Source organism: Cryptomeria japonica, chromosome 9, assembly GCF_030272615.1.
Source record: "Cryptomeria japonica chromosome 9, Sugi_1.0, whole genome shotgun sequence".
Classification (NCBI taxonomy): Eukaryota; Viridiplantae; Streptophyta; class Pinopsida; order Cupressales; family Cupressaceae; genus Cryptomeria; species Cryptomeria japonica.
Genome location: NC_081413.1, coordinates 276996259 through 277023923, shown reverse-complemented (window position 1 = coordinate 277023923; position 27665 = coordinate 276996259). Strand labels below are relative to the sequence as shown.

The following is a 27665-nucleotide window of genomic DNA, read 5'->3' as shown; positions in this document are numbered from 1 at the left end:
ATGCAGGTGGCGCCTGTCAACATAATAGTAGGTTCCCATGTATGGGTAGAAGACCCACAGTTAGCCTGGATTGATGGAGAAGTTATTAAAATTGTGGGACAAAATGCTGAAGTTCAGACTACTGCTGGAAAGAAGGTAAGGGCTTGTGTTGAATGAACTATTTGGTGATGATAATGTGCAGTTTTTATTAGGTGTGCTGGAATCCTGTTTTATCGTGATAGCATTTTAAATGTGTAAGTTTTATTGATCTAATTTTTTTGTTGTAAAGGACTGGTTTTTAAAGTGATGTACATTGTACTGTCACAAGTTATATATGGTAAAATTTTTAGCTTCTACAGTGCTTTTCAAATAAAGAACAGTTTCAAGGGTGAGAAGCATTGGGTTATTTGTCTGTATGGATGAGTCTTTTATATTGGACATGATCAGTAGTTAGAATGAATGGGCATTTTAACTTTTATTGAATTTTTGGCACCCTACCATTAAACTTGGAACACAAATCTAGGCATTTGTTTCATTTATATTGCCGAACGGTTCAATCTATTCAAGCATTTGCTTGTATTGTGTTTTTCGATAAGTTGCAGCAAAATCATAAGTGATTACCAGGAAATTTTATAATCATGCGCATTAATTTGGAGCATATGGTAAATGTTTTTGTTTGTCTACAGGTGTCTGTTAATTTGGAAAATGTGTACCCAAAGGATACAGAAGCACCTCCGGCTGGAGTTGATGATATGACAAAACTCTCCTATTTACATGAGCCAGGAGTCCTGCAAAATTTAAAAACTAGATATGAACTGAATGAAATATATGTAAGTTGTCAGTTTATAATAATTTCTTCTCTTTTAAATTTGAATATTAACATGGACTGTGGAAACATTATGTCTCTTAATAACCTTAATTTTAAATTTGAGGGTTTGAGATATTCTTTCTAATATATAGTTTTAAAGAACACAGTTTAATGATTTTATACATTTGTGATGTTATGTACTTGACACCTTTATTTTTAAAGCTTGATATGTTATTCTTTATGATATCAAGGAATAAAATGTATGCCTAATAATCTTGTTTGACTCTTTTACTATCAGTTTTGTCTGATAGGAATTATACAATGTTTGTCAGACATATACAGGAAATATATTGATTGCCATCAATCCATTTACAAGATTACCTCATTTATATGATACACATATGATGCAACAATACAAGGGAGCAACATTTGGAGAGCTAAATCCTCACGTTTTTGCAGTGGCAGATGCTGCTTACAGGTAAGGCAACTGATCCTTGATGATCCTTCCATAACTTGCTGTTTTTTCAATTAAGTGCAACTATATGGTTGAAATTTAATTTTGTTTTAAATTTTTTCAAACACAGGGCTATGATTAATGAGGGAAAAAGCAACTCCATTCTAGTCAGTGGAGAAAGTGGTGCTGGTAAAACAGAAACCACAAAAATGCTCATGCGTTATTTAGCATTCATGGGTGGTCGAGCTGCATTGGAAGGAAGGACAGTTGAGCAGCAAGTTCTAGAAGTAAGATCATTAATGCAATTATGAGTCAAGGCCAGAAAGTTTTTGATTTTGTAAAACTTAGTTTATAATAATTTAGGACTGCAGTGTTACTGTATAATTCTTTTCTGAATTCTTTGTTTTTTATTTTACAGTCGAACCCTGTTCTTGAAGCATTTGGTAATGCCAAAACGGTCAGAAATAACAATTCCAGGTTGAGACTTTTTGATCATCTAATATATGTTATTGCAAAAGTTATCTCTTGATTCAGTAATGCAATTCTGCAACTTCAGGGTGGCTATATACCTTTTATAAGAAAAGAAAGAGCATTGTTAGTGGTTCAATGTTCTATTGAAATTCTCTTATGTTTTTTTTCATAGCTTATGTTGGACTGAGATGAGAAGAGTTTTCATGGTTGCAGTCGCTTTGGGAAATTTGTGGAGCTTCAGTTTGACAGAAACGGAAGGATTTCAGGAGCTGCTATAAGGACATACCTTCTTGAAAGGTCCCGAGTTTGTCAAGTATCAGATCCAGAGAGAAATTATCATTGTTTCTACCTACTTTGTGCTGCTCCACCTCAGGCATGTTATATTGTCCGTGATATTTTTTAGTGAAAATTCTTACTGTATTGGTAAAGGTGCTGTGATTTATATTTGAACTGCTTATTGTTATGTGTAATAACCATTAATTGATTTTGACAAGCAATTGTAGTTTACAAATTTGAAATTGTATGCTCTGTTACTTTCAGGATATTGAAAAATACAAGCTGAGTGACCCAAGATCCTTTCACTATCTCAATCAAACCAATTGTTTCAAGCTGGATGGTGTTAGTGATGCTGAGGAGTATCTTGCAACTAGAAGGGCAATGGATGTTGTGGGTATTGGTCCAGAAGAACAGGTGCATTGATTGTCATTAGAAAATGGTGTTTTCCAACTACAAGTAAATATAATATCAAATGTTGAATGACCATACACTTTATTAAAGTAATGGCTTTCTTTTCAGGATGCAATTTTTAGAGTTGTGGCTGCTATCTTGCATTTGGGTAACATTAATTTCACTAAGGGGAAGGAGATAGATTCTTCAAAACCTAAAGATGACCAATCACTTTTCCATCTGAAAATGGCAGCTGAACTTCTCATGTATGCTGCAGTTTCTGACATGCATTTTAAAAAATCTTTTGTATGTATCACACTTATTTTCAGTTGCTGGCATTCAAATTGGTGCCAAATAATAACAAAAAAATATTGTAGGTGTGATGCCGAAGGTTTGGAGCATGCTCTTTGCAAACGTGCCATGGTGACACGTGAGGAAACAATCATCATGTCTCTTGATCCAGTAGCTGCGACAACCAACCGGGATGCCCTAGCAAAAACAATATACTCAAGGTTATTTGACTGGTAAGAATGCCATCTCTAGCACAAAGAAGGAACGTAGATGTGCTTGTCTGTCTAACTTTTCAAGTAAATATGACAGTCTAAAACCATGTTTGAATCCTGACAATTGGGTAATTCTATGCTAGGTTTGTATGTAATAAGAATGCCTTTGTGCTGCTGACAGGATTGTGGAGAAAATTAACAGTTCAATAGGACAGGATCCCAACTCAAAGACATTGATTGGAGTACTTGATATATATGGTTTTGAAAGCTTTAAACACAACAGGTACGTCTTATTCATGTGAGAAATGGTATTTAAAAAATTATGCAAAGGCTTTTGCTTGAAAGCATCTTTTAGGTCTATTTGAATCCCTTAGAGAATTTGAAGGTATTTTTGCTGCAATTGCCAACTTTTATTTTAACTGAAAATTGCCAAGTTCTACATCATCAATTTGATTAAGTTAGTCTAATTTCTCTGTGTTGTGTGTGTGGATTTCTGATTGATCTGGCTCAGCAAATATCAAATTCATGTTTACTGCTGTTTGTTTTAAGTGTATTATCTCTCTAAAGTAAATTTAGAGTGGTGAAAATTTGAATTTGTAAATTGTAGATTAGTTGATTTTCACTGCATTTTTTTTCAGTTCGTTTACATAAGTCGTCGTTTTCTTTATGGCAGTTTTGAGCAGTTCTGCATCAATCTTACAAATGAGAAGTTGCAACAGCATTTCAATCAGGTTAGAGAATTTTCAGATGGAGGACTTATTTTAAGATCACATGTTTTTATAATAATTCACTTGAATAAGGAATATGGTCAAGGTTGATTTCTAGAGTATATTGTTTTTCTTCAGCTGGTTTTACTCTCTGGGTACATTTTCTGCAGCACGTTTTTAAAATGGAGCAAGAAGAGTACACGAGAGAAGAAATTAATTGGAGTTACATTGAATTTGTTGATAATCAAGACGTATTGGACCTAATTGAGAAGGTTTTACTGCTGCCTCTTTACTTTTTGGGTAATTTCTGGTGTTATTTTACTATAGATTTTACCATCGATGTATTTTGACTTAACAAATAGGTGAATCATTTTCCCACTGGTGAGTTGTTGAGGTGTTGTTTGACAAGTTCATGGTATTTTCTGGTGTTAGATACTGTTAATATAGAGTGGACGTATATTAGCTTAACATATAGCTGAATCATTTTGCTGTTGAAGAGGGTTGGTTGGTATGTCTATTTGTTATGATCATTTTCTAGTTCTGTCTGTTTTCTATAAACACTTTGTGTCTGTCTGTTTTCTATGAAGAGTTGGATGGTATTATAATTACAATTATTGTAATGAGTGACTTTTCAGATAACCCATGTTAAACCTTTCAAACCCTAAGTGTCTCATGAAATATTTTTAGGGCTGCAGATTCTATGAATCCTAAAGAATGACTTTCCATATTCTAGTACAAGGACATCTACTACATTGAGTACAAGCTAGGACTCTCACATGTAGATTGATTGAGCAGATTTGTACATAACGTTTCCAAGTATTTAATGACACAGATAGAACAATTGTAGCATGGCTGCCATCCTCAGCAGGCTCTAAATAGAATAGATAAACTGGAATACTCACTTTAATATCTATTAGATGGATTGATGATTGGGCTGCTGCTTTCATTTGCCTCTATTAGACGCTTTAGAAAATATTTGGCAACCTTCTACTTTTTGAGACCGTGGAGATTTGTTTAAATACCAGGTTATGCCAAATTCTCTTTATTGAGGGACGAGAAAACAGGGGGACCTAAAAAAGGGGCAATTGGAAGTATCCTTCAAATTCTAGGAAAACGTGGACAGCAAATATAAAAATTACAGATTTCGAAACAAAACATATTCAACAGTGGGGGAATTTTAATTAATCATTGTTTTTTCATTAATATTGGTAAGACTGTCAAAATGAAAATTGTAGGCTGCAATACAGAAATGTATCACATTCCTCATTGCAAAAAGATGTTGGTTTGATATGTTTTAAGAATTGTTCTCTCTAGCCTAATCTCAAAATGACATGAAGAATACACAAACAGTATGCTAACTCATAAAATGTGTGTTGTGTTTAGGTTCTCAGAAAATGTATGCAGGTTTTCCTTGTTTATAAAAAAAATAGGTCAAGGTTTAGTAAGTGGTGTTTTTTCTTTTTTATTTTGTTGGGACACCTAATTGTGCCTCAAGGGGTCTTTCCTTTTGTGTCCCCATGGGAATGTGAATAGGAGGGTGGAGTAGAAAAGATGCCAATTCATCCCTTGTCAGTGTGGATGGCTCTAGGAGGCCCCTAGTGTGGCCCTTGGTACATGTCCTGATATGGGTACTGTTATCACAAAAGCTTGCACCCTTGCTGAGCTATAAACTCAGCAACCTTGTGAAACATGGAAACAACCCCAAAGTGTGGGACCTTGTGCAAGGGGGTTGAATCTCCAGAGAGGGTCGGTTTCCTTCTCAATCCAGGTGCAGGTGTTGAACCAACTCAACACTTCAAAACGTACTCCTAAAGCCTATCCTAACAACTTGCAGAGGAAAAGGGAAAAGGGAAATGCTTAAAAAAGAAAGGAGGTGATGCACCAAGATAAGAGATTGTTTCTCTCCCTACCGGAAATGACACAAACAATCAATTGAAATACCCAGGAGATGCACAAACATCAGCTGTATGAATGACCCCAATGCATGTATGGAGGTTAGGATTCGCTGAATGTCAAGAGGGGAGAAGGATTCCCACAAGTCACACTTCAAAAATAAATTAACACAACATATATGAGAGAAGAGCCACAAAACAAACACCTATGATAAAGGTAAGGAAACATACACAACATACATAAGTTGAAGGAAGGCAAGAATAGCAATTTCAATTCATTCAATGGCCAATGGCCAAACTTATAGTTGCAGAAATGCAAGATAAATACAAGAGAAGTGAAAGAGGATAGAATAGCTCAAGCCAACAGGGAGAGAACCCTTTACAATGAGGCTTAACAGCCTTTATATAGAAAACTGGTTGCATAAGAGAGACCATGACCCCTGTGTGTGCAGGGAAATGTTAGTCTGGGAGTGCAGGGAAGTGCATGCACCTGACTTTCTGTACATGCAAGCAACCTAGCCATACCCTGAAAATGCAACCCTGAGAAGGCTGGATTGACTGACATTCCAAAGTTAGAGCATGCAGACATGACATAAGTTATCACAACAAGCATGGCCTTGTACCTCTCTTGATGGAAATCTTGCCAAAATCATTAAATGCACCCCTGTAGCTCCACAAAAGGTGTACAAGTCGCCAGAGTTGTCATAGCATTTAAAGCTTTGAGTACTGATTATGCCATCCGGAAGTGTTGCAAGCCAGAAGGAAGTCTGAGGACTTCAGAAACTCGGGTTCTCAAAGTGGGGAAGACAAGGAAGGAACTTCAAAACCTCGGGGTTCCAGAGTTCCGAGGAAGGGGAAGGAGACAAGGAAAAGAACTTCGGAACCTCGGGGTTCCAGAGTTTCGGGAAAGGGAAGAAGAGAGTAAGCAAAAGGAAAAGAGGAGACCTAGCAAAGGAACTTTAGAACCTTGGGGTTCCGGAGTTCCAGGAACAGAGAAGGAGGCAAGGAAAAGGCGAGACTTAGCAAAGGAACTTCGGAACCACGGGGTTCCGGGAAAGGAAAAGGCCTAGGGGAGGAACTTCAGAACCTCAGGGTTCCAGAGTTCCAGAGAAAAGAAAGGGGAGGCTAAGGAAGAAACTTCGGAACCTCGGGGTTCCGGAGTTCCGAGGAAGGGAAGAAAACTAAGAGGGAACTTCGGAACCTTGGAGTTCCGGAGAACAGAAGAGGAGATGGAAGGAAAGGGAGGAACTTCGGAACCTCGGGGTTCCGGAGTTCCGGGAAAGGAAAAAAGGAGAGGCAGCAAAGGGAAGGAACTTCGGAACCTCAGGGTTCCGGAGTTTCGGGGAAGGGAAGCAAAAGCTAAGGAAATGACTTCCTCTAGACAAGACAACACTTCACAATTCCTAATTCCACTGCTCTTCTCCCTGATCAACTGGGGCGGCGCCGGTCCATGGATCATATCTCCAATCGGTTCTCTCTGATGGACCAAGGGTGTCATAAAATGGCAACAGGTACATGGCGTTTAAAGTATTGAATGCCAGAATTGCATTGCTGTAGAACATATACCAATTGTCAACTTTTCAATGAAAATAGTACTAGATGCTTCTTTGCTCAGGAGCTTTATCTCACCTGCTTTATTGATGTTTAATTTAGCCTCTTCAAATGCCTGCTTTTATTTTCTCAGGCAATAGATACTTGATGTATGGAGTTTGTATATTATATATGTTATTTAGTTTGTAGATTTAATCACTTCCTAAAGAATACCTATGTTTGGAAGTCTTGAGATTCTTGCTGCACATTGTTGTTTTCAATGTGAATAGTTCTTTGCTTTGACATGGTTAGCGTTCAGAAGATCACACATTTCTTGAGTGCAATTTAGTATGAGATCATTGTTTAGGTCGTACTTGAATCCTTCTTAAGCTGCTATTTTGCATTTTGATCTGCTGAATTTAACTGCCAAAGATCTCTCTTTAAGAACACACATCACAGATATGGGGATTGTTTATATAGTCAAATGCATTGCTGCTAAAGGCAACTGTGAGAATTCAATCACTATCTTAATGCTGTATTCCAACACACATTGTTGTTGAAGTCTGAATTGATTATCAAGCTTGACACCTTATAATTGTAATTGCTATACAAAGTTTCAGATAGATTTTTATGCGTAGGGGAAAATGAACTATTTGTCTCTCTTGCATTTTTTCTTACAATGGCTTCTACTAGTAAAGCCTTCCATATAATTTTCAATATGAATTGCTTCCTATCTATGCCAATTCTACTTTTAGTAATCTTGATCTATGTTGCAGAAACCTGGAGGAATCATTGCTCTATTAGATGAAGCTTGGTATGCATATGTGCTCTTGTTATCCAACTTTTTGATGTTCCTTTTCCAGTTATTAACTTTGCACATTTTTTATGGGATGTTGAGTACTAAATATTTTTTGTTTTTGCAGTATGTTTCCAAAATCAACACATGAAACTTTTGCACAAAAGCTTTACACAACATTTGTGAAAAACAAGCGTTTCAGCAAGCCAAAACTTTCTCGAACTGACTTCACTATTGTTCATTATGCTGGTGACGTAAGCAACTGTTGGCTTTTGCCATTACAATTTGATTTCATTCTGTGCTTTCTATAATTTTCCAGTTATGAATTACTTTTAATGTTGATGCAGGTTACATATCAGGCAGATCAATTCCTTGATAAGAACAAGGATTATGTAGTAGCAGAACATCAAGACCTGTTGAATGCTTCAAAATGTTCTTTTGTTGCAGGTCTTTTTCCTCCTCTCCCAGAGGAGTCTTCAAAGTCTTCAAAGTTTTCTTCCATTGGCACACGATTTAAGGTATTTTGGTGCTTCACTTTCTGTAGATATATGAAATAAATTTTTATTGTCTGTTTATAGCTTAGTGTTATGCTTCTCGTTCTGATCAAGCTAGAAGAATTTTATAAATATTGATCTATATGCAAGTCAGCTAATGGGCCTGTTTTAGAAATTTGAGAGAAGGATTCAGAAATTATAACGGAAGGATAACTTGGTGATCCATGATAAGTTATAACAGAATACCAATTCCTTGACTATCTGTAGGATTCTGTTAATAAACAAATTAAGTTTGTATTAAATCTTCACCAATATGATATCAAGCCATTTTGGTCTAGGTTGCAGTTTGGTCTTGCCTCCCATTTGCTTTAGCATTGATTTCCTAGAGTGTATTCCATATTTTAATAACTTTATAATTAGGAGCCAATTCTGAGTAAGCTACAAAGCAAATTCAGTGCAGTGTATTTACAATAACTATGTTTTCCAATGATTCAGTTTGGATCATTCATGTCAGGCAAATTCATTTTTAAATGTCTTCCCCCTAAGTGCATAAATCTGAGGCCCCAATTTAAGTTTTAAAAGTCCTTGATAAAACCTTTTGTAGGTCTATTCTCTGTAAAGTTCTAGACCCTTACCCTTACACATTGACTAACTACTTCTATGGGATGGGACATCCTTATATTTATGCCAGTTTTAACTTATATGCAAACGAATCTTCAAATGGGATATTGAACTAGAAAAAAATATATGGACCTTCATATCTACACATGCCACTGGCTTTTCAGCTATTCTTCACTGGCAACCTGCAATGCCTTTGTGATTTTATTTGATTGGGGACTAGCTTTGCTATTTTATTAGCTACTTAATCTGCAGGCTTATTATAAATTTTTAAACACATTTTATTCCTAATAAGATAAGTGCTTTCTCCAGCAAAATTTATTTATTGCCACGATTTGGAAACCAATTTTATATAAAAAAATCATTCAATAATTGATCATTTTCCCTTAAGGTGATTTGGAGTAAGACCTTGAGTTCAGGTTTGTTATTAGTGGCAAATGCAAGCACTTGAGAAGCTAGAATGAAGTGTGCCTCCTTTATCTTGAATTGCCATATCTCCACTTGCATTCCCTGGATCATGGTTCAATGCCTCATGAGTGGCTCATGCATTTTGAACATTGCAGAATCTAAAGATTTTTGTAGCAGAGGGGTCGATTGAGTCCAAAATTGATATAACTGCAACGTGTTCAAATTTCTTTGATTGATGTGCAAACTTATTTATTGTTTTTTTGCAACTTTGGAAGTATTCTATTTTCGTCATCATGCTATCATGGAGTGGGATTTGAAACATTGGTGCAAAAACACCTATACAGCTATCACCAGAAGCATTCTTAATCACTTACATGGACTGTGGAAATTTCATGTCTATTGTTAATTATTCTGTTGTTTCATGATATAGGTCTGTTGATATTGTGTCCACATGCTTCTCTATGCTGATAACCTTCATCTTATGTTGATCATTACTTAACATCAGATGTTTTTTCTGCAATTGCTTTGACTCATTATTATTACTAGCATTATTTATATGAATTGAAATTAATTTTATTGGTTCTCTTTCTACAGCAACAATTGCAGTCTCTAATGGAGACATTGAGCTTAACAGAACCTCACTATATAAGATGTGTAAAGCCAAATAATCTTCTCAAGCCTGCCATTTTTGAGAATCAAAATGTTTTACAACAGCTCAGATGTGGAGTAAGTACATTGTACTATTTGACCAAATTCAGATGAATTGTCTTTTATAAGAATTTAACTGTGGTGTTTTTCAAGTAGTTATTATTCTACGAATGGGGATGAATAACTCTTTTATATTCGCTGTCGTGTTGTAGGGTGTCCTTGAAGCCATCAGGATCAGTTGTGCTGGCTATCCTACCAGACGAACATTTTTTGAATTCCTCAATCGTTTTGGTCTTCTTGCTCCAGAAGTTTTGGAGGGAAAGTATGCCTCTTTGATCCATTTGCACAGTTTAGGTTTCTTTGGGTCCTTACAAAATGTTTGCAGTTTTGCATATTGCATCTAAATTCTGATTTCAAACGGAACTGTTGATTTTTTCTTTTCCTTGATGACAGTTATGATGAGAAGACTGCATGTGAAAAGATTTTGGACAAGAAAGGTCTTAAAGGATATCAGGTTTGACCAAAACCTGTACAGTTTTAAATACGTAATGCTTGGATAAGCACGGTTATTCACATCTCTTTACAACTAATGGAAATGAACTCTAGTTACTGTTAGATTATCATTTGTCCCATTCAAGTACTATCGACCACAAATATAAGCTATATTTGGCTATTTTTGCACGTTGCATGTGAGTGATGATGCCATGGTGTATATGCTAGTAATAAAGTCAGACGCACATTTCCTTCTTCTAAGTTAATGATCACTTTCTACATTATTCAATTTCATTTTGCTCAAAGGCTTTGTAAGTCAAACAGAGTCATTATGCTCCATATTTTTTGTCATTTTCATCTGCTTCTGTGCATTTATGGGTATCTGAATAGGCATATTCAGAATCTTACCGAAGCCTCGGTGGAACAATTGGATTGCTAGATTGCAAACAAGGATACAGAGGCTATGGATATGGTGGTGGGTGTAAATGAACCTCGTCTTACAACCATGGCACAAATCCTACAAGGCCCTATGACTATGACTAGTTGAAAGAACACTCTTGGGAAGCTTCCATTTTGTCAGTCTCCGTGTTGTTGATATTGATGCTGTTTCAAACCTCTGCCTCTGTTGGCAAGCCCTTACAATCACCAGGCCCTTGATCTCACCCCAAATTACATGTCTTCTGTCTCATCTCCATGCCTATCACAATTCTATATCCGTGAGATAGATCACACAATTTGGGGTGCCTTTTAATATCCTGCTTAATGACTCTTACAGTTTCACCCCAAATGGGCAAACGTATGAATAGATGATCCATTGTTTCAGTTTCTGTTGTCCATTTGGGGCATCCAAACTGGCCAAGATCTTTTTTCTGGAAGCTTTTTGTTGAGATTCTTGGTGGCTCTGTAAATGTAATTTAGCCATACTATTCTTCATTTACTTCTGTAACTTCCTGTACCTGAATTCCGAGCTTCCTGGGGTATTTAAGTTTGATATGTGTTATTTTATTTATGCAACACCAAACCTATTCTTGAATTACACCTTAATGCATGAGTTGAAATATTTTTGTTTTTGAAAGATATATCATAATCAGTTGAAAGATATATGAATAACTCTTGTACAATCTTTATCTCTGGATGTCAATAGATAGAGTTGAAATCCTCAGAGGCATGTTAAAATTGTAAGTATTCTGACAGTTTTTAAACACATTTACAGGTGGGAAAGACAAAGGTCTTCCTTAGAGCTGGACAAATGGCTGAATTGGATGCCCGAAGAGCTGAGGTTCTAGGACATGCAGCAAGAGTTATCCAGCGCCAAATCCGGACATACATTGCTCGAAAAGAATTTCTTGCCTTGCGCAAGGCTGCTATTAATGTGCAGACTCTATGGAGAGGTATATTACTGCATATTATTCCTTATAACTCAAGAATTTATAAATTCAAACTGGGAGAATGTTCACTGCCTTTTCTTCTTGTATTACTTGATATTAAACAATTAATAATTTTTTAGTTTTTCAGTATTGAAAACTATAAATTATTTATTTCTGTGTGTTGTTTCAGGCAAATTAGCATGCAAACTTTATGAGCAGATGAGGAGAGAAGCTGCTGCAGTTAGAATACAAAAAAATATGCGTGGACATCATGCTAGGAAAGCATACACTCAATTGCGGTTGTCAGCAATTGTTGTTCAAGCAGGATTACGTGCAATGGCTGCTCGCAATGAATTTCGATTTAGGAGACAAACAAAAGCTGCGATTATTATTCAGGTATTATCTGTTATTTTAGAAGAGATTTTTACTGTAAATTTTTGTACCTGTGATCTCTCTGCTTTCCTGAAGCAGTACATTTGTGCAAGGTCCTACAGAGGCGTCAATTAATGCAAATCTACTAGAGCTGGCAGTAAAGAATGTGAAGCTATTTCAAAATTGTAAATTGTAATTTTATTTTGGTGGGGTTGCAGGCTCAATGGCGCAAGTATAGAGCTAATTCTTATTACAAGAGTCTGAAAAAGGCAGCACTTGTTTACCAATGTGCTTGGAGATCAAGGGTTGCAAGGAGGGAGCTCAGAAAACTAAAGATGGTAATCATTGTGTTTACATTGCATTTTAGCAGGGCATTTTAAATTGTGCTTATTAGTCAGTTATCAATAATTTCATTGAATACTTGGCTTGATGTAAATTGTAATATTTAGCACCTACACATTACTTGAAAGTGGACATCACCTCAATTAGAACTTTGCTTGTTGACAGGTCTCTTTCCAACTTCTTATTGTTTATACATCTTTTAATATCAGGACTTGTTTGTTAGGTTCTGACCTTTATTTTTTTCCACCAAATTTCTTTTCTCTTTCTTCATTTCTCATTCACTTTTATATAATAATATTTCATATTATTTCTGTGTCATAATTTTATTGTTCAACCAGAATATTTACTTCAAGCTATTTTTAATCTTGTGCAGGCTGCCAGGGAGACTGGGGCATTGAAAGAAGCCAAGGACAAGTTGGAGAAACGTGTTGAGGAACTTTCATGGCGTTTGCAATTGGAAAAACGTTTGAGAGTATGTCTTTCTAATTTGATTTTCATGTATATGAATATCTGAAATTAGGGTGAAAATCTCTGTTCTTCAGGGGTGTGATTCTGGGCCCTAGACACCCATCCCAGATGTTCTGAGGATGGGGATGGATACCAGCCCCCAGTGCCCCTTCACTGTTTTGACAAAACTGGGATGCCTCATAAAATTGGGGATGTCCTCAATCTTGCAGATGTCAGGGTATTCTCCCATGCCTTCACCTTTTAAACAGAAAATAAAAACTATGGAAAGCTTCCTGTGAGCTTGTCATGATTGACATAAAGAGATATAGCTTTCGTAGGTGGAGTAGAGAGGAATGTGAGGAATCCAATGAGATTTCAAGATATAACCTATGTTAAGTGAGGGATCAAATTAGTGTTCCAGATTTAGCCTAAGTTACTGGTTTAGGTTTGGGTTCCACAATGGGGGTTTGGAACACAGGTATGGAATTTTTTTAAGGGTTGGTTATGTTTTAGGTATGCCCATACAATAAACATATTTCATAAATATATAGTATATACATAATTTAACCTAAATATAAAGATTAAGTTCATAAATATATTATTAAATTTAGATTATTGTATCAGATTAAAAATTGTAGTAAAATATTAGAATTTAATAATTTATTAATTTAATTATATTATTAATTGTCTTTTTTTTTTTTTCTATTAAATATAAGGAGAACCAATTACATAGAGTATATATTATCAAGAACCAGTCTCTGTACAGGCTCGAGTTCCAGAGCTGCCAGATTTCAAAAAATTACAGACAGAGAATATAATGCGCTTCACAAAATATATTGTTCAAGAGTTACATCCAGAATATGATGTGCTGTATACTATTCACACAAAAAAGACAAGTAGCCAAGCACAATATACCAAAATTCTGTCAATATAACCCGAAGGTCCCTCCATTTCTCATCACCTTTCCAATCAAATTTGATACTACCACTTTTATCCAAGGGGTTTTCTATCATATTAAAGTCTCCAACAATCCATGTGATCTCCTCCATCTGATACATCCAACTCCACAGCTCAATCCTCTCTCTGTGGTCGTTGGGTACATAGACAGAACAGACTCCAAAGAGCTGGTTCTTATAATAAAAAATAATCCACACCAGTCTATTACAGGGTGAGCAGCCCCATCTAGAAACATACTTGCTCCAACTGCTGCTGATCAAAACAGCAGCACCTCCTTTCCCTTTGGGATGGCTGGTGGTATAGTAATCTGCATCCTTCCAAATGCATTTCATACTGATATCATGTTGAAATCCAGTTGCTTTTACCTCCTGTATGAGTAGAATATCTATCTCTCTGTGCATCCTCAAAAATCTCTTTACAATATACTTTCGGTCTGGGGATTCCAACCCCCTAACATTCCATGAGCCTATTTTTAAATCCATATAAACTTAGGGGGCAGTGTCCATTGGGGCTCTGAAGCTCGTAGAGCAATTCGGGAGGGAGCCCATAGGGGCTTTCTTAGTTTGGTTTATAACAGATCCTCCACCGGGTCTCCCTCTCCTTTTAAACTCAAAAATCTGATCAGCTCCTAGTTTAGTATTACTCAGCTTTTTATCTTTTTGTTTCTTAGCTTTTTCTTTTCTCCTCTTCTTTCTGCTAGCATTTCACTGTCCCATCAATTCCATAGCCTCCTCCACTATGCTATCATTTGACTGAGCCTTATAGGGGACAATGGCCCAGGATCTAGCCTTATCTTCATCAGATAAAACACCTTCTTTAGGGCAGACCTCCATACCCTCCGGTTCTTCACCAGTACAAGTCTGTTCAGGGACACCTACAGCAGCTTCCACCACTCTGTTGGGGTCCAGACCAAGAGGGAAGGGGGGGCGTAGTAGAGGGCATACTAGGTACAGAATTTTTAGTCCCCAATTCTGGAGTATCACCAGCATATTAATTGTCTTAATATGCTAGGGTATTGTTTTATTCGAATAGAAGTTAAAACATATACCATAACTAATAACACATTGGATACGGTTGGATGAATAAAATGTATTTATTATCTCAGTATAGAGTCAGCAGTAGAGACACAAGCAGAATTGTTTCATTCAGAGTGCATGGCTGCTGCACCTCTATTACATTCCTATTTCTGCAATCTTGGGTGGGAGGTAGAATGATAAACATTCTTGGCTGGACTTTTAGTTTTAGGATGTCTACTTTGACCCCAACCAGGCAGTCTGCCATAAATCTTAAGCATGTTTACAGGACATTTTAAGGGTTAGGACTCCTGACTTACTCTTTACCAGTCAAAATTAAAGTCAAAATTATAAATTATTAAAAAAGCCATTTTTTTGTGTGGGTTCGTTCTGGGTACTGTTGGGTTCTGCTGGGTCCTTCTAGGTTTGCCCAAGTTCATCTGGGACGAGCCCACAGTCATTGCATGCACTTTGGTTGAATTTCCTGTTGAATTGGCCCTGAATCCAGACCAGGAAGGAACTGGACCTGGATCTGGGGAACGTAGGGGATGAATAGGTAATGTCGGACTTAGCAATGGCGAATTGATAGTACTCACCTGCTGGAATTGGTCACATGTGATTGCAGTTCATTTGCAAATGAATTGAGAGGATTCATTCTGATTCCTTAGACAAGTTCCAGTTGGATCAAAAGTTATTCATAGATAAAATGATAAGCATCATTTCCTTGATCCATTTTAGGAAAGCAAGCATGTACATAAGAGGGCATCACTGGTTAGAAGCAAGGAATAAAACACAGCGGGACCCATTGAATGGAAAGCAAACTCATGATCTCATCTTTAGGTGGTGGTGAAAAATTTATTCAAATGCCAGCTAAGAAAGAGAGATCCATTTTCTTTCCAGAGAAATACATTGAATTGTCCAAACATAATTATGCAGAGAAGTGTAACCTACATTGGCAGCAGGGGCATGTAATTGTGCATTCAGAAAACTATTGTAAAGCTGAATAACAGCTGTCAAGATAATAAATGATTTAATTATTTAAATATATTAATAATATAATAAATATTATAATTATTTTGGTCTACTGACCTGTGTGGCTGTTGGGCTACTGTGAAGTGGCAGTGCATCTCACTGCACATCCTGGTTTTTTAGAACACGGGAAATCAGTTGCATGTTTGACTTTTATACTGGGAGAGTGAAAAATTTGCTTTCCAATGAGTTTCAGATTGATTTGGTATAATTGTAAGTGCTACAAAAAAAAATTCAACTCAGTGGAATTCAGATGAAACCAAGAAGAATGGTATATTTGCATAAAATGAGTTCTGTTAGAGTTTAATGTATCCTTTTGATCTGTTTTAGTTTTATGCATACAGACTGTTTCTACTGAGAATTCATGCTTATGTGTGACAAGGGTAATTTCTGCAAACTATCCTTTGAATAAGGTGATTTGCAAGCTATACATGTTATTGCCTTAAAGGCTTCTTTAAAACGAAGAAGTAAAAGTCAGTAGAAAATGTTTCATTATTGATGAATGAAATCATGGCATCTCAAGTTAATAAAATTAGTTTTTGTTTATCTCATAAATTCTTGAGATAAAAGAAATTTGGAGTACATTTATTAAGCATCAAATTTTACCCCTCTATAAAAGATCAGTTTGATGGTTTTAAAGATAAAACATCATGTCTTTTTATATAAGGTACAAAAGCATGGAAATTTAGGAGTTTAGTTTGTATGAAAATATCTTACATTAACATTTTCAGTTTTTTTTCTACAAAATTTTTTTTATTTGTTTTTTCATATTTTGATTGGTGAAAGATATCCTTTGCAAAATAAGTTAAATTTGTCACAATCCAAATTTTTTGTCCTCTTAAGAAAAGGCCATGGAAAGAACTCTTTTAGGTTTTAATTATGCTGAGAGACCCAATTATTATTTGCAGCCGGTGATGTAATGGCATGGGTCTGTTCACCAAACCTACTGTTCAATCTTTGGGAGGTATGCAGCTGATTAGTTGGATGAAAATGATGATCTCCAAGACATGATTTAGCAAGAGATGGAGCTGGGCAGACCTGATCATTTGTTTACCCAAGAGACATTGGATAATCAATCTACTATCCCCATAAACAGAATGATTCTTGAGCTTTTTTTGACAGCAAGAAGACCCAAATTGCATCCCATAAATTCCACAACATTGTTTGAGGCCTACCCCAAGTTTATACTGAAGATGCCTTGGACCGAGGTCAAGATCATAACTCACCTCTAGCAGCAGCAATACTGGGATTGGATTTTGAGGCCCCCTCAAAACAGAGTACAATAATTGAAGGAAATTTCCAGAGAGGGGCAGCCAGGCAAAGAATTGCATGTAAAATCCATAAGGTTCCATTTTTTCACAATATGAAATTTTGCTTTGGATGGCACATTCAGATTTTGCTTTTTTTGTGAAATGACCTTTGGCATTTTCCACAGCATGCTGAATCTTGTAGGTCTGAGTGTTCTTTGGGGTAGCAGTGTCTTCAAACATTCCTTTGTTGCCATCAATCTGAATACAAATTTAACAAGAGGCTTACCTTTGAGCGAGCTGTTGTAGTAAGAATTCCATAGCCAAGTTCAAATTTCTAAACACAGATAGAAGATTAAAAAATTCCAGATAGAAAAGGCTTCCTCGCAGTCAAAAAATAGGCGGGGTTGGGTTTCACAAGTTTTGAAATGTCTGAAGTAGATATGAGGTTCTAATATGCCTCTTTTGTCGAGATTTTCTCTAGTGAGAATCTTATTCTGCTTGACTAACCAATGAAACATTATTATTTTTTAGAGTGATGTTAAAGTTCCATATGTTGTTTAGAGAGCGGTCATCAGGTTCCCCTTTGAGAAGAGAATGAGCTCCAACCCAAGTTGATTGTGGAACTTAACATGTCCAGATTAGCACCCATTCTCTTTGATGTTCCTCAGAAAACCTATTAATTTGAGAATAATTAGAATGATTTTCTTCCCAGTCAATAAGGCGTGCAAGTTATTCTAAACCAAGTTGGGTCATGGACAGGAGAAGACCTCTCAGCATGAGAGTGCTTTGTGGTTTGTTGCCTAAAATAGGATGATCTCAACATCCAATATTGCAACCATTTCTAGTACTGAGATATATTGCTTTTAATTAATTCATCAGCTCAAACAATCAGCGTCCATATTTTAAAGGCACCTGGGGGGTGGAATTGAGCAGGCACATACCTTGACTATCATCACCATATTCGTGAGCAAGAATTTGTTTTCAAAGAGTTGTAGGAGGATTTAGAAGGGTCAAGGGCCAAGGGCCTTGTCTTTTGCTGAGCTAAAAGTGACATCTTTGAGCTCATCCATGGTGACATCTTGGCATAGGAAAATTTTAATGTCCTTAATGGTGACTTTTGGTATATTGTTTAGAAGTGAAGCTTTGGCAGCAAGGTCTCCATCCAACTTTTGTTAAAGAGCTTCATAGTGATAATGCACGGCCTCTTTAATTTCCTTTCTATTAGATATTGTGTTGCCATTATCCAACATAATTTCTCTGACTGTGATACCTTGGTACTGTTGTTGTGTATTCAGATGATAGAATCTGGTATTAGCGTCTCCTCCATGAAGCTAAGTCATGTGGGATTTAAGCTGCTAGTTTGTTCTTCATGCCTAGCTTTTTCATGCAGCTGAGAGAGAATAAAGTTTCTTATTTTAGAGCTTCAGTAAGGATCTTCATTTTTTGGAGTTAATTAATTTCCCCTAGCCTGAGGAATAAAGGAATATTTTGGTATTTTAGGGATAGAAAGAGGCTTATATCAATTTTCTTACATCTCCTTTTAATCTGGAAACTTTGAACTTTCAAGTAGCTTGGGGATTCTTTACATTGCTCTTTACAATTATCTCTGATTCTTGAGCCACTCCGTTTTACAGAAGGAAAGAGAACAAGTTTGAAATCTCCTAGCAAAATCAGATTGCAAGGTTTGTGTTCCCTTAATGAAGGAGAAAATAAAGATCCAACATTGTCTTTTGCTAGTAAGAGAGTTGGGAACGTATGCATTTAGGTAGATGAATTAGAGCTCCTCTTCTTAAGTTAAAGAAAGCTAGTATTCACTTTGATGCCCATCAATCTTAGTAAGATAAGATTGTTAAAATATTCCAAGCTATAAGGAGGCCTCCAAAGGCTCTGTTGGCATTGATAACTTCCATATTAGATTTGTTCCAAATAGATCTCCAGGAGTAAAAATGTAATGTCCCTTTCCCTAGAGTAGCTGGAAATGATCCATTTAGCCTATTTAATTCCTGTAGGCTAATTTAAGGCTATATCAGGAAATAAATAAATAAATAAATCAAAGTTTTATTATAAGTAGTTTCTTGATTTGATTGCGTGAGAAGTTTTTTGACCATCAACGTTTCTGATCACACTCTGTGATCCATCATCAGGATGTAATTAAAGTTGTCCAATAAAGCAAATTTTATTGATGACTTCACTTCAATGAAATTTATAAAGTGACTTAAGTGAAATATTAAAAGTCACTTTGTAAAGGAGCTCTAATGAAATATTTTAAGCGGGAAATTAAAAGGTCCCTTTGGGAATGTTCCTTGGGAAAATATAAAGAGAGGATTTGAGAGCTCCTTTGCTCATACTTGTTTATTTTCTCTCTATTGTGAAGTTTGAGCTCTTGTTTGAGCAAACTTCGAGCTTGGAAACCCAAAGGGAATTAATTTCAGTGGTGAAAGATCTACCGTAGTCGATTTGCTGGTGGAATCACTTAGATTTCACACATAGGATTCAATGATTGAAGATTTAATAATTTGCAGAGTCTTGTAGGCAAGACAAACTTTCAGAATATTTGCAAAAAGATTTACAGGAGAGACTATGGATGCTCCTCATGCAAATCACGTGACAAATATTTATGGGTGATTGGTAGTGTTGGCCGTTATAGGTAAATGAGTCTATTGCTGACTGCCATTTTCAGACCAAGCTGGATGTGTGAAGAGAGGAGCAGGTTGAGGTTTTGTAGCACTCAAAAGTCAGGCATAAGGTGGTGCTTGAAGAGTTGTTTGCTGATTGCTTACCTTGAGCAGCTGGACGTGAGGAAATAGAAGTCTTATAGCTGAAGATTTTAGCAATAGGAAGGGCAGAGTGTTGGTGTTTGGGTGAGATTGTGCTGGCCGCTGCCAGTCAGGGAGTCAATGTGGGGTTTATTGCAAGCAAACAACATTTTAGAAGGGATGTGAGGTTGCTGGAATTGATTCCTACAGTTGCCACAATGTCTGGAAGCATCCGAGGCGAGTAAGATGCTATGTTTTGTCATTGGGAAGAAGAAAGATGCTATTATCAGTCCATTAGGTGGGCTGTTTGTTGAGGTCAGACTTGTATCTATTTTTATTTGTATGCTAATCCTCAGATCAGCAAATATAATTCTCATTTCTTGCTCATAATTTATCTTTGTATAAAGGTTAGATGTTGAAATGTTGCTTTCTATTTCAAATGCTATGTGATGGGAATATTATTAAATCCACAAAGCACATTAAATCAAATAATGCAATCTGAAACTTTTCATGCAAGCATACACACAAACTGTTTGACAAAAGAGTTATTATTTGAGCATTGGAAAAGGTGAAAACTTGGGTGTAGAAAACTAGATCAGGCTCTTACATGAAAGTGCTTTTTTTGATCTTGATTGGTTTCTTAAATTCCAATCAAGGAAGGACAATGGTCTTTGATGAGACACTTGAGGTATCTTTTCTTTAAGGAACCACCTAAACCCCGAAAGTTTCAAAAGAACAAAATACTTTTTTAGAGGGTTTCTTGCCTTTGGAGAAACCGTTTAGAGTTGCTTGGGTCTTAGTCACTACATTCTTCTTTGCTTCCTCCATGCTGATTGCTTGATTTGTTTTCCTTCCCAGCCTGGTAGATGATCGGTTAAGATAATGGTTAGAATTGATTCCAAGAGTAGGGGCAATTATATTTTCAACTGTTTCAGTCTGGTTAATCATATCGGCATCCTCAAGAGGTTCTTAGGTGGGTCTTTAAGCAAGTTTTGTGTGCCTTCGTGATGGGTTTCCTATATAGTTTGTGATGAGTCTCCTCTTCAGGCTTTGAGTTTGACTGAATGTCTTTATCCTGGTCAAAAGAAAGGGCAGCAAATTTGTATGATTTGTCATGGGGATGAGAGTTAGTGGGTCTGGGTTTTTTACTCCTAGACAGTATATTTCTCCTCTTGCTTTGAACTTTATAATGTCAATTTGCTGGAGATATAATGTGCTGATAGCCCAGATTGTTGTCTCCAAACACAAGGAAATTCACCTCCAGACAGCAGCGCTAGATGTAATAGATATCTTCAGTGCTGGTAATGTATTTGTCACAAGCTTCTGGGGTTTCGTCCAGAAGATAAGCTTCCTAGGGGTTGTCTTGGAAGAAACACTCACTTGCAGAGCAAAAATCATAACCCCAAATATATGCCTTTTAATACAAGATTCCTCCAGCCAAAAAGCTATCGAACTCCTCTTCCATTTCTTGATTTGGCAACTTAGTCAAAGGCATTAATATTTATATTAATTATTAAATAGCCCCCATGAAGATATGGCCCAGTCATAATAATGTTATAACTTAAAATGGCCCCTCTTTAAGTCATAATGAATAATTATAACAATTATTCATTATACATTAGCTTTTTGGCTATATTTCAATTATTCCCTTTATTATTTATTTATTCTAGCCTAGGGAATATGGCAGGCTAGAATTTGACTTCCTGTGGCCTGTCATTTGAGAAGGGACATTACATGCAAAGTGGCATGAATGATAGAAGTCAACTCAGAAGCTCAGGCACCTCCTGGCAGAAGTCCAACCACATGCATGATAGTACCACAAAAAGCAAATGTTATATAGAGGTCTGCTCAATAGTGCATAGGATGTTAGGAAATTGGGCACGGGCAATAGTCACATGCAAAACACATTTAATAGGCTTTGCTCAAAACAAGTGCACAGGGTGTACAAAGCAACAAACTACACGTAAGATGCATTGTGTTATGAATGAACTGAAGATGAAAGGTGCACATGGTTCTGCCAGTCCAACACTTTGCCCAAAACAAATACAAAACAATACAAGCAAAAGCACACAAATGCACAACAAAACAACCGGGTGTGTACATGAAAACAAACATGTGTGGCACACATACTATTTGGGTGATGCAAGGTTGCTCGACCTGAAGGATGTAGAAGTATCCTAGGGATCGAGCAAACTGACATCACCAAAAAAACATTGTCTTTTTTTTTGTGTTTGTCTTGTGTGTGGGGAGTATTTTGCTTTGCAGTTTTGTGTGTTCGTGTTTGGGAGAAGACCGGTAGTTGACTCCTTGGTGTCACATGGGCACATAGTTTGAAGCAAACTCTTAGTAAGGTCATGTGGGGTCCAATCCATGCCATGGGTTTAGGGTGGGTATTAATAGCTCTCGTTCTGCCATTACTCTTCTGTGTGCAAAGTCTGGAAAATTGCTGTTGCACTGAAACAGAGCAACACCAGTTAAAGAACATGGTTGGTGCAAATGAATTAATGGGTAATGGGTATTTAATACCGGGTTAAGGAATACAACACCATTGCTAGTATAAATTAGGTTTGAGTGCAAATCTTGCACATTTTGTAGATGAGGGAAGACCTTGGAGCTTTAACCAAAACATGGGACATCTATGGAACTCCTCTTGTGAGCTCCTAAAATTATTCTAGGTTTCCTGAACTATCAAAGCCTCTGGAGTGTCCCAGTCATATGGGGTACCTTTTGACATATGCCATGTGGCACTTCAAAATGAAACAGCAAAATGAAAAAGTTTCAGTTTCTTTATAATAGTACAAGAGCCACTCTATATATATTAGCAATTTATGTGAATATGTGATTCACATGAATTAAAAACTAATTGATCTGTAATATGGATTGCTTGAAGTACATTGATCTCTTGATGTTTTATGTAATTTGTTGGTGAAGCATTCCTACCTATTTGGTAAGACGTATTGAGTTTAATTTATGACGCTATCTGAAATTCTCTTATGCAGACGGATTTAGAAGAATCAAAGGCACAAGATATTGCAAAACTGCAAGCCTCTTTACATGCATTGCAAGCTCAAGTAGATGAAGCCAATGCCATGCTGGTAAAGGAACGTGAGGCAGCAAGGAAGGCTATAGAAGAGGCGCCACCTGTGATTAAGGAGACTCCTGTGCTTGTAGAGGATACTGCCAAGGTTGACCTGCTAACAAAAGAGAACGAGGAACTAAAGGTCAGTTTTTTGCAGCCTTACATAGCAGAATAGGCAATTTTAATTCAGTAGTAATGCTTGTGTACTGGACGGAGCTATGGTTTCTTATTGCAAATTATTATTTCCTTGTTTAATTGATGTAAATATGATCCTAACAATTGGCACCATACAGGCTTTACTAAAATCACAAGAGAATAGAGCAGATGAGGTTGAGAGGAAGTATTCAGAAGCCCAAAAAGTGAGTGAGGAAAGGCTTAAGAGGGCTGAGGAAGCAGAGTCAAAATTAGATCAACTTCAGGAGAATCTACAAAGGTACTCAACATAAAATCATTTACGTGTCTAAGGGCAATCTTCTTGAATTACTACAAATATCTTGTTTTTCAAGTGCATTAACTGGCCAGTGGATTAATTAGTTCTTTTAATGATTCAGGCTTGAAGAAAAGAGCTCGAACTTGGAATCTGAGAATCAAGTTCTTCGGCAGCAGGCCTTAGTCATGTCACCAACAAGAGGTCTTTCAGGGCGGTACAAGACTCCTGTTATTCTGGTAATTTATGTTATCTATTAGAAATGCATAAGATGGAATGCGTTAATATTTGTTCAGATGGGCGATAGGTACAGTTTGTCATAATCTGAAGTGCTTTTTCCTTGCTTTTTTCTATTTTGCAGAGGACTCCAGAGAATGGCCATTTGCTAAATGGTGAAGTTAAACCTGCAGGAGTAAGTACCTCCAGTGTAATAAATTATATCTTTTTACATATAACTTTTGTTATGTCCTGATTTTAAGTAAGTAATATTATTTTTCAAAAATATTTTAACCAATAGATGTTTCTGGCGGGATGTACAGACTCCTATGTCTGCCTTGAAAGAACTCACTGATGGAGAGCAGAGGCCACAGAAGACTCTCACTGACAGGCAGCAAGTATATGATTCTGAACCTGCTGAAGCATTATTTATCTCTTCTATTTATATATCTAATTATATCACTTTTTTGCTTAGATACATTATATTATAAAAAACTGGTGATTTTTCTATTCCCTTACACTACTTTTTTTGTTGTTTTGGTTCTAGGAAAATCAAGATGCATTGATCAAGTGTATCTCAGAAGATATTGGCTTTAGTAATGGAAAACCTGTAGCTGCATGTATCATCTATAAGTCACTTCTTCAATGGCGTTCTTTTGAAGTTGAAAGAACAAGTGTTTTTGACCGTATTATTCAAACGATTGGTTCAGCAATTGAGGTAATATTGATTCTGCATTTCTCCAGTTATGAGTGGTTTATGTGAGCATGCACATCTCTTACCAGTTATCACTTATCAATGAATCATATTAAAATTTTATTGGATTTCTCAATTTACCGCTGACATAATGTTTTTTGTATTTCAAAGACTCAGGAGAGCAATGATGTTTTGGCTTATTGGTTATCAAATGCATCTACTTTACTCTTGTTCCTACAACGTACGCTAAAAGCAAGTGGTGCAGCTGGCATGACCCCTCAACGCCGCAGATCATCTTCATCTGGTTTATTTGGAAGGATGGCTAGTGTAAGATTTCTCTTTTTTTAATTATCATACTATCGAATCACTATGGTCGGGATTTAGTTACATTTAACATCTTTCACATTGTTTTAACAGGGATTCCGAACAAGTCCATCGAGCACGGGTCTCTCATTGGGCAACGGTGTTACTATTGGTGGTTTAGATGCTTCGCGGCAAGTAGAGGCAAAATATCCAGCTTTGCTTTTTAAGCAACAACTTACAGCCTATGTAGAAAAAATTTATGGAATGATCCGTGATAATCTGAAGAAGGAAATTTCGCCCTTGCTTGGATTATGCATTCAGGTTTGTTGACATATCTTAATTAGAATTCTTTCAATGTTGACTAAAAAAACAATAATGACAATTACTTTGAACTTCTTTTGTCAATTTAACAGTTTAACCCCCTGATGTCTTTAGAGTATTAGAAATGGGAGACCATCAGCTTGTACTAATGAATTTTATATTATTATCATTATGCATTGGATGGAGTCAGGGATCTTAACAACTACTAGAATATGGAGGTTATTTGAAGGTGGACTGTTTATAGAAAAGATATTACACAGTCACAAATTTCATTGCCTTCTGTTTTGTTTACAGGCACCAAGAACATCTAGAGCAGGTTTGATTAAAGGGTCTTCTAGGTCTCATGCCAATGCAGTAGCACAGCAAACATTGATTGGTCACTGGCAAAGCATTGTGAAGAGCCTGAACAACTTTCGGAAAACATTATGTGCCAATTATGTAATTGAAGCTTTGATTTATGGGCATTTAGAAGGATTACATGTTTTTGAAGTACAAATCTATTTTGTATAATTCTTAAAGTAGGGCTTCATATTTTCCGTACTTAAAGGGCTGGTCACCTCCTTTTTGTAGGTGCCTTCCTTTTTGATACGTAAGGTATTCACACAGATATTTTCATTCATCAATGTACAACTTTTCAACAGGTAAATTAGCACGTATTTTCTTTTCTGCATCTTCAGTTACTTATTGTTATTGTTCTATCTCAGTATTTCTTGAAACATTTGCTATTGAACCAAAATCTTCAATATAATTTTTTTTATTGTGTACAGCCTTCTCCTGCGACGTGAGTGCTGCTCATTTAGCAATGGGGAATATGTTAAGGCAGGGCTAGCTGAGTTAGAGCATTGGTGCTACGAAGCAACAGAAGAGGTTGATCAGATGTGTCTATAATTTTTGTTTCCAAATCAGTATTAGTGTTAGTTCACTATGCTCCATTTTTTTGCTGTTTTTCTGATTGGAAATGTCTATTATGCAGTATGTAGGTTCAGCCTGGGACGAACTCAAACATATCAGGCAAGCGGTTGGGTTCCTGGTAAGAACTATTTCAATCGAGATGCAAAATGTGCTGAGAGCGCACTCTTTTGATAAGAAGTTATAATATATTTTAATTTCCTTTTAAAATATTAACATGTTTTAATGAAATTTATGCAGGTCATACATCAAAAGCCAAAGAAATCCTTGGATGAAATCACTCATGATCTATGCCCAGTAAGACATTTTTCCTTTGTTCAGGAGGGTTGTTAACTTATTGACAATGGTTAATGGATTTTAATTGTTTTTGTTATTCTGATTATTTTTCAGGTTTTGAGCATACAACAACTCTACAGAATCAGCACCATGTATTGGGATGATAAATATGGAACACATAGTGTGTCGTCTGATGTGAGTTAAATGTTTTAAAATAGCTATCTGTAGATATATTTTTCTGGAATACTATGTACTTTTAGGTTATTTGATGCAAGATTATAGATTTTAAGTTGCAATTCTCAAATATTGTTTTTTGCAGGTTATTAACAACATGAGGGTATTGATGACAGAAGATTCCAACAATGCTATGAGTAATTCTTTCTTGTTGGACGATGACTCAAGGTATAGATCAAGCCTTCATGGTTTATGTATTATTGAAGTTTTCATTAATTAAGAAATTGACAAATTGTATATAAATATATGCTCAAATCACCTGTAATTTGTAACAATCGAGATGAACATAGTACAGAGAGTAAGAGGACAGGACATAGCTTTCGTATTTTATGTTTGCCTAAAGCAATTGAACTTTTTGTTTGTTTTTGGTACAGCATACCTTTCTCAGTGGATGATATATCGAAGTCATTGAACCAGATGGATTTGTCAGACATTGAACCTCCTCCTCTTATTCGTGAGAATTCAGGGTTCAGCTTTTTGCTGCCACGTGTTGATTGATATTTATTGGAGGCAGAGTTCTAGATTTTTGGGGATTCATTTGCTACCCTGACAATTGGCACCAAATATTTGTGAATAGAAGCATGCCTACTGGTTGTATTTGTATTTTATTTTTTGAGTTCAAAAGTGCCCCACAGTCTATCCAAAAAGAGTTTGCAACAACAGCCCATTTGTTTTTTTCTTTTGAGAAAATATGATTCTTTTGCCCTAGATTTTTTTATTTGGATTTTCTCTTTAGTTTTTCCCATGAAGGAATATTTGCTTTGTTTTGAGGGGCAGATTATAGGAGGTTCTGTAATCACTTTACAGAATCATTTTTCTTCTGCCCAGTATTTACTTCCCAAGAATTAGTATTCCTTGTCCATAAAGAGTCCCACAAGTTTGGCAAGCTTGAAGCAAAATTATTGCTTCCGCTCAAGCACAGCTTGTATTGTAATGTATTCTAGATAGTATATTAGTCTCTAGTATGAATTCTTTATTGGTTTTGAGGCTATAGTGACATCTAAGGCTTTCTGATTAGATAGGATTTGAGTCCCAGAATTGTATTCAGTTTAGGTATTTATGTGCAAGTCATCTCAAACCTTCTGTTGGAATATTGTAATTTTTCTTTACTTCTAGTAAAGAATATGAAAGAAGGCACTGTTGCTTTCTATATTGTACATAATGAAGATTGACTCAGTAATTTGTATCTGGAGATATCTTTCGTTTA

The 27665-nt window shown here is 36.3% G+C and overlaps 1 protein-coding gene across 1 annotated transcript; it reads left to right on the top strand.

Annotated features, from left to right (window-relative positions):
* On the top strand, nucleotides 1–27665 carry LOC131032998 (myosin-9). Its single transcript, XM_057964098.2, has 38 exons — nucleotides 1–135; nucleotides 666–809; nucleotides 1120–1265; nucleotides 1372–1528; nucleotides 1660–1718; nucleotides 1926–2085; nucleotides 2253–2402; nucleotides 2508–2644; nucleotides 2756–2902; nucleotides 3063–3164; nucleotides 3555–3612; nucleotides 3759–3860; nucleotides 7787–7824; nucleotides 7934–8060; nucleotides 8154–8324; nucleotides 9921–10052; nucleotides 10187–10296; nucleotides 10428–10488; nucleotides 11680–11857; nucleotides 12024–12229; nucleotides 12424–12543; nucleotides 12921–13019; nucleotides 22999–23220; nucleotides 23372–23511; nucleotides 23630–23744; nucleotides 23867–23917; nucleotides 24045–24119; nucleotides 24269–24439; nucleotides 24587–24742; nucleotides 24833–25039; nucleotides 25334–25477; nucleotides 25610–25680; nucleotides 25807–25906; nucleotides 26013–26069; nucleotides 26189–26245; nucleotides 26339–26419; nucleotides 26544–26626; nucleotides 26833–27665. The coding sequence occupies exons 1-38, from the start codon at nucleotides 1–3 to the stop codon at nucleotides 26954–26956; spliced, it is 4593 nt and encodes a 1530-aa protein (XP_057820081.2). The 3' UTR covers nucleotides 26957–27665.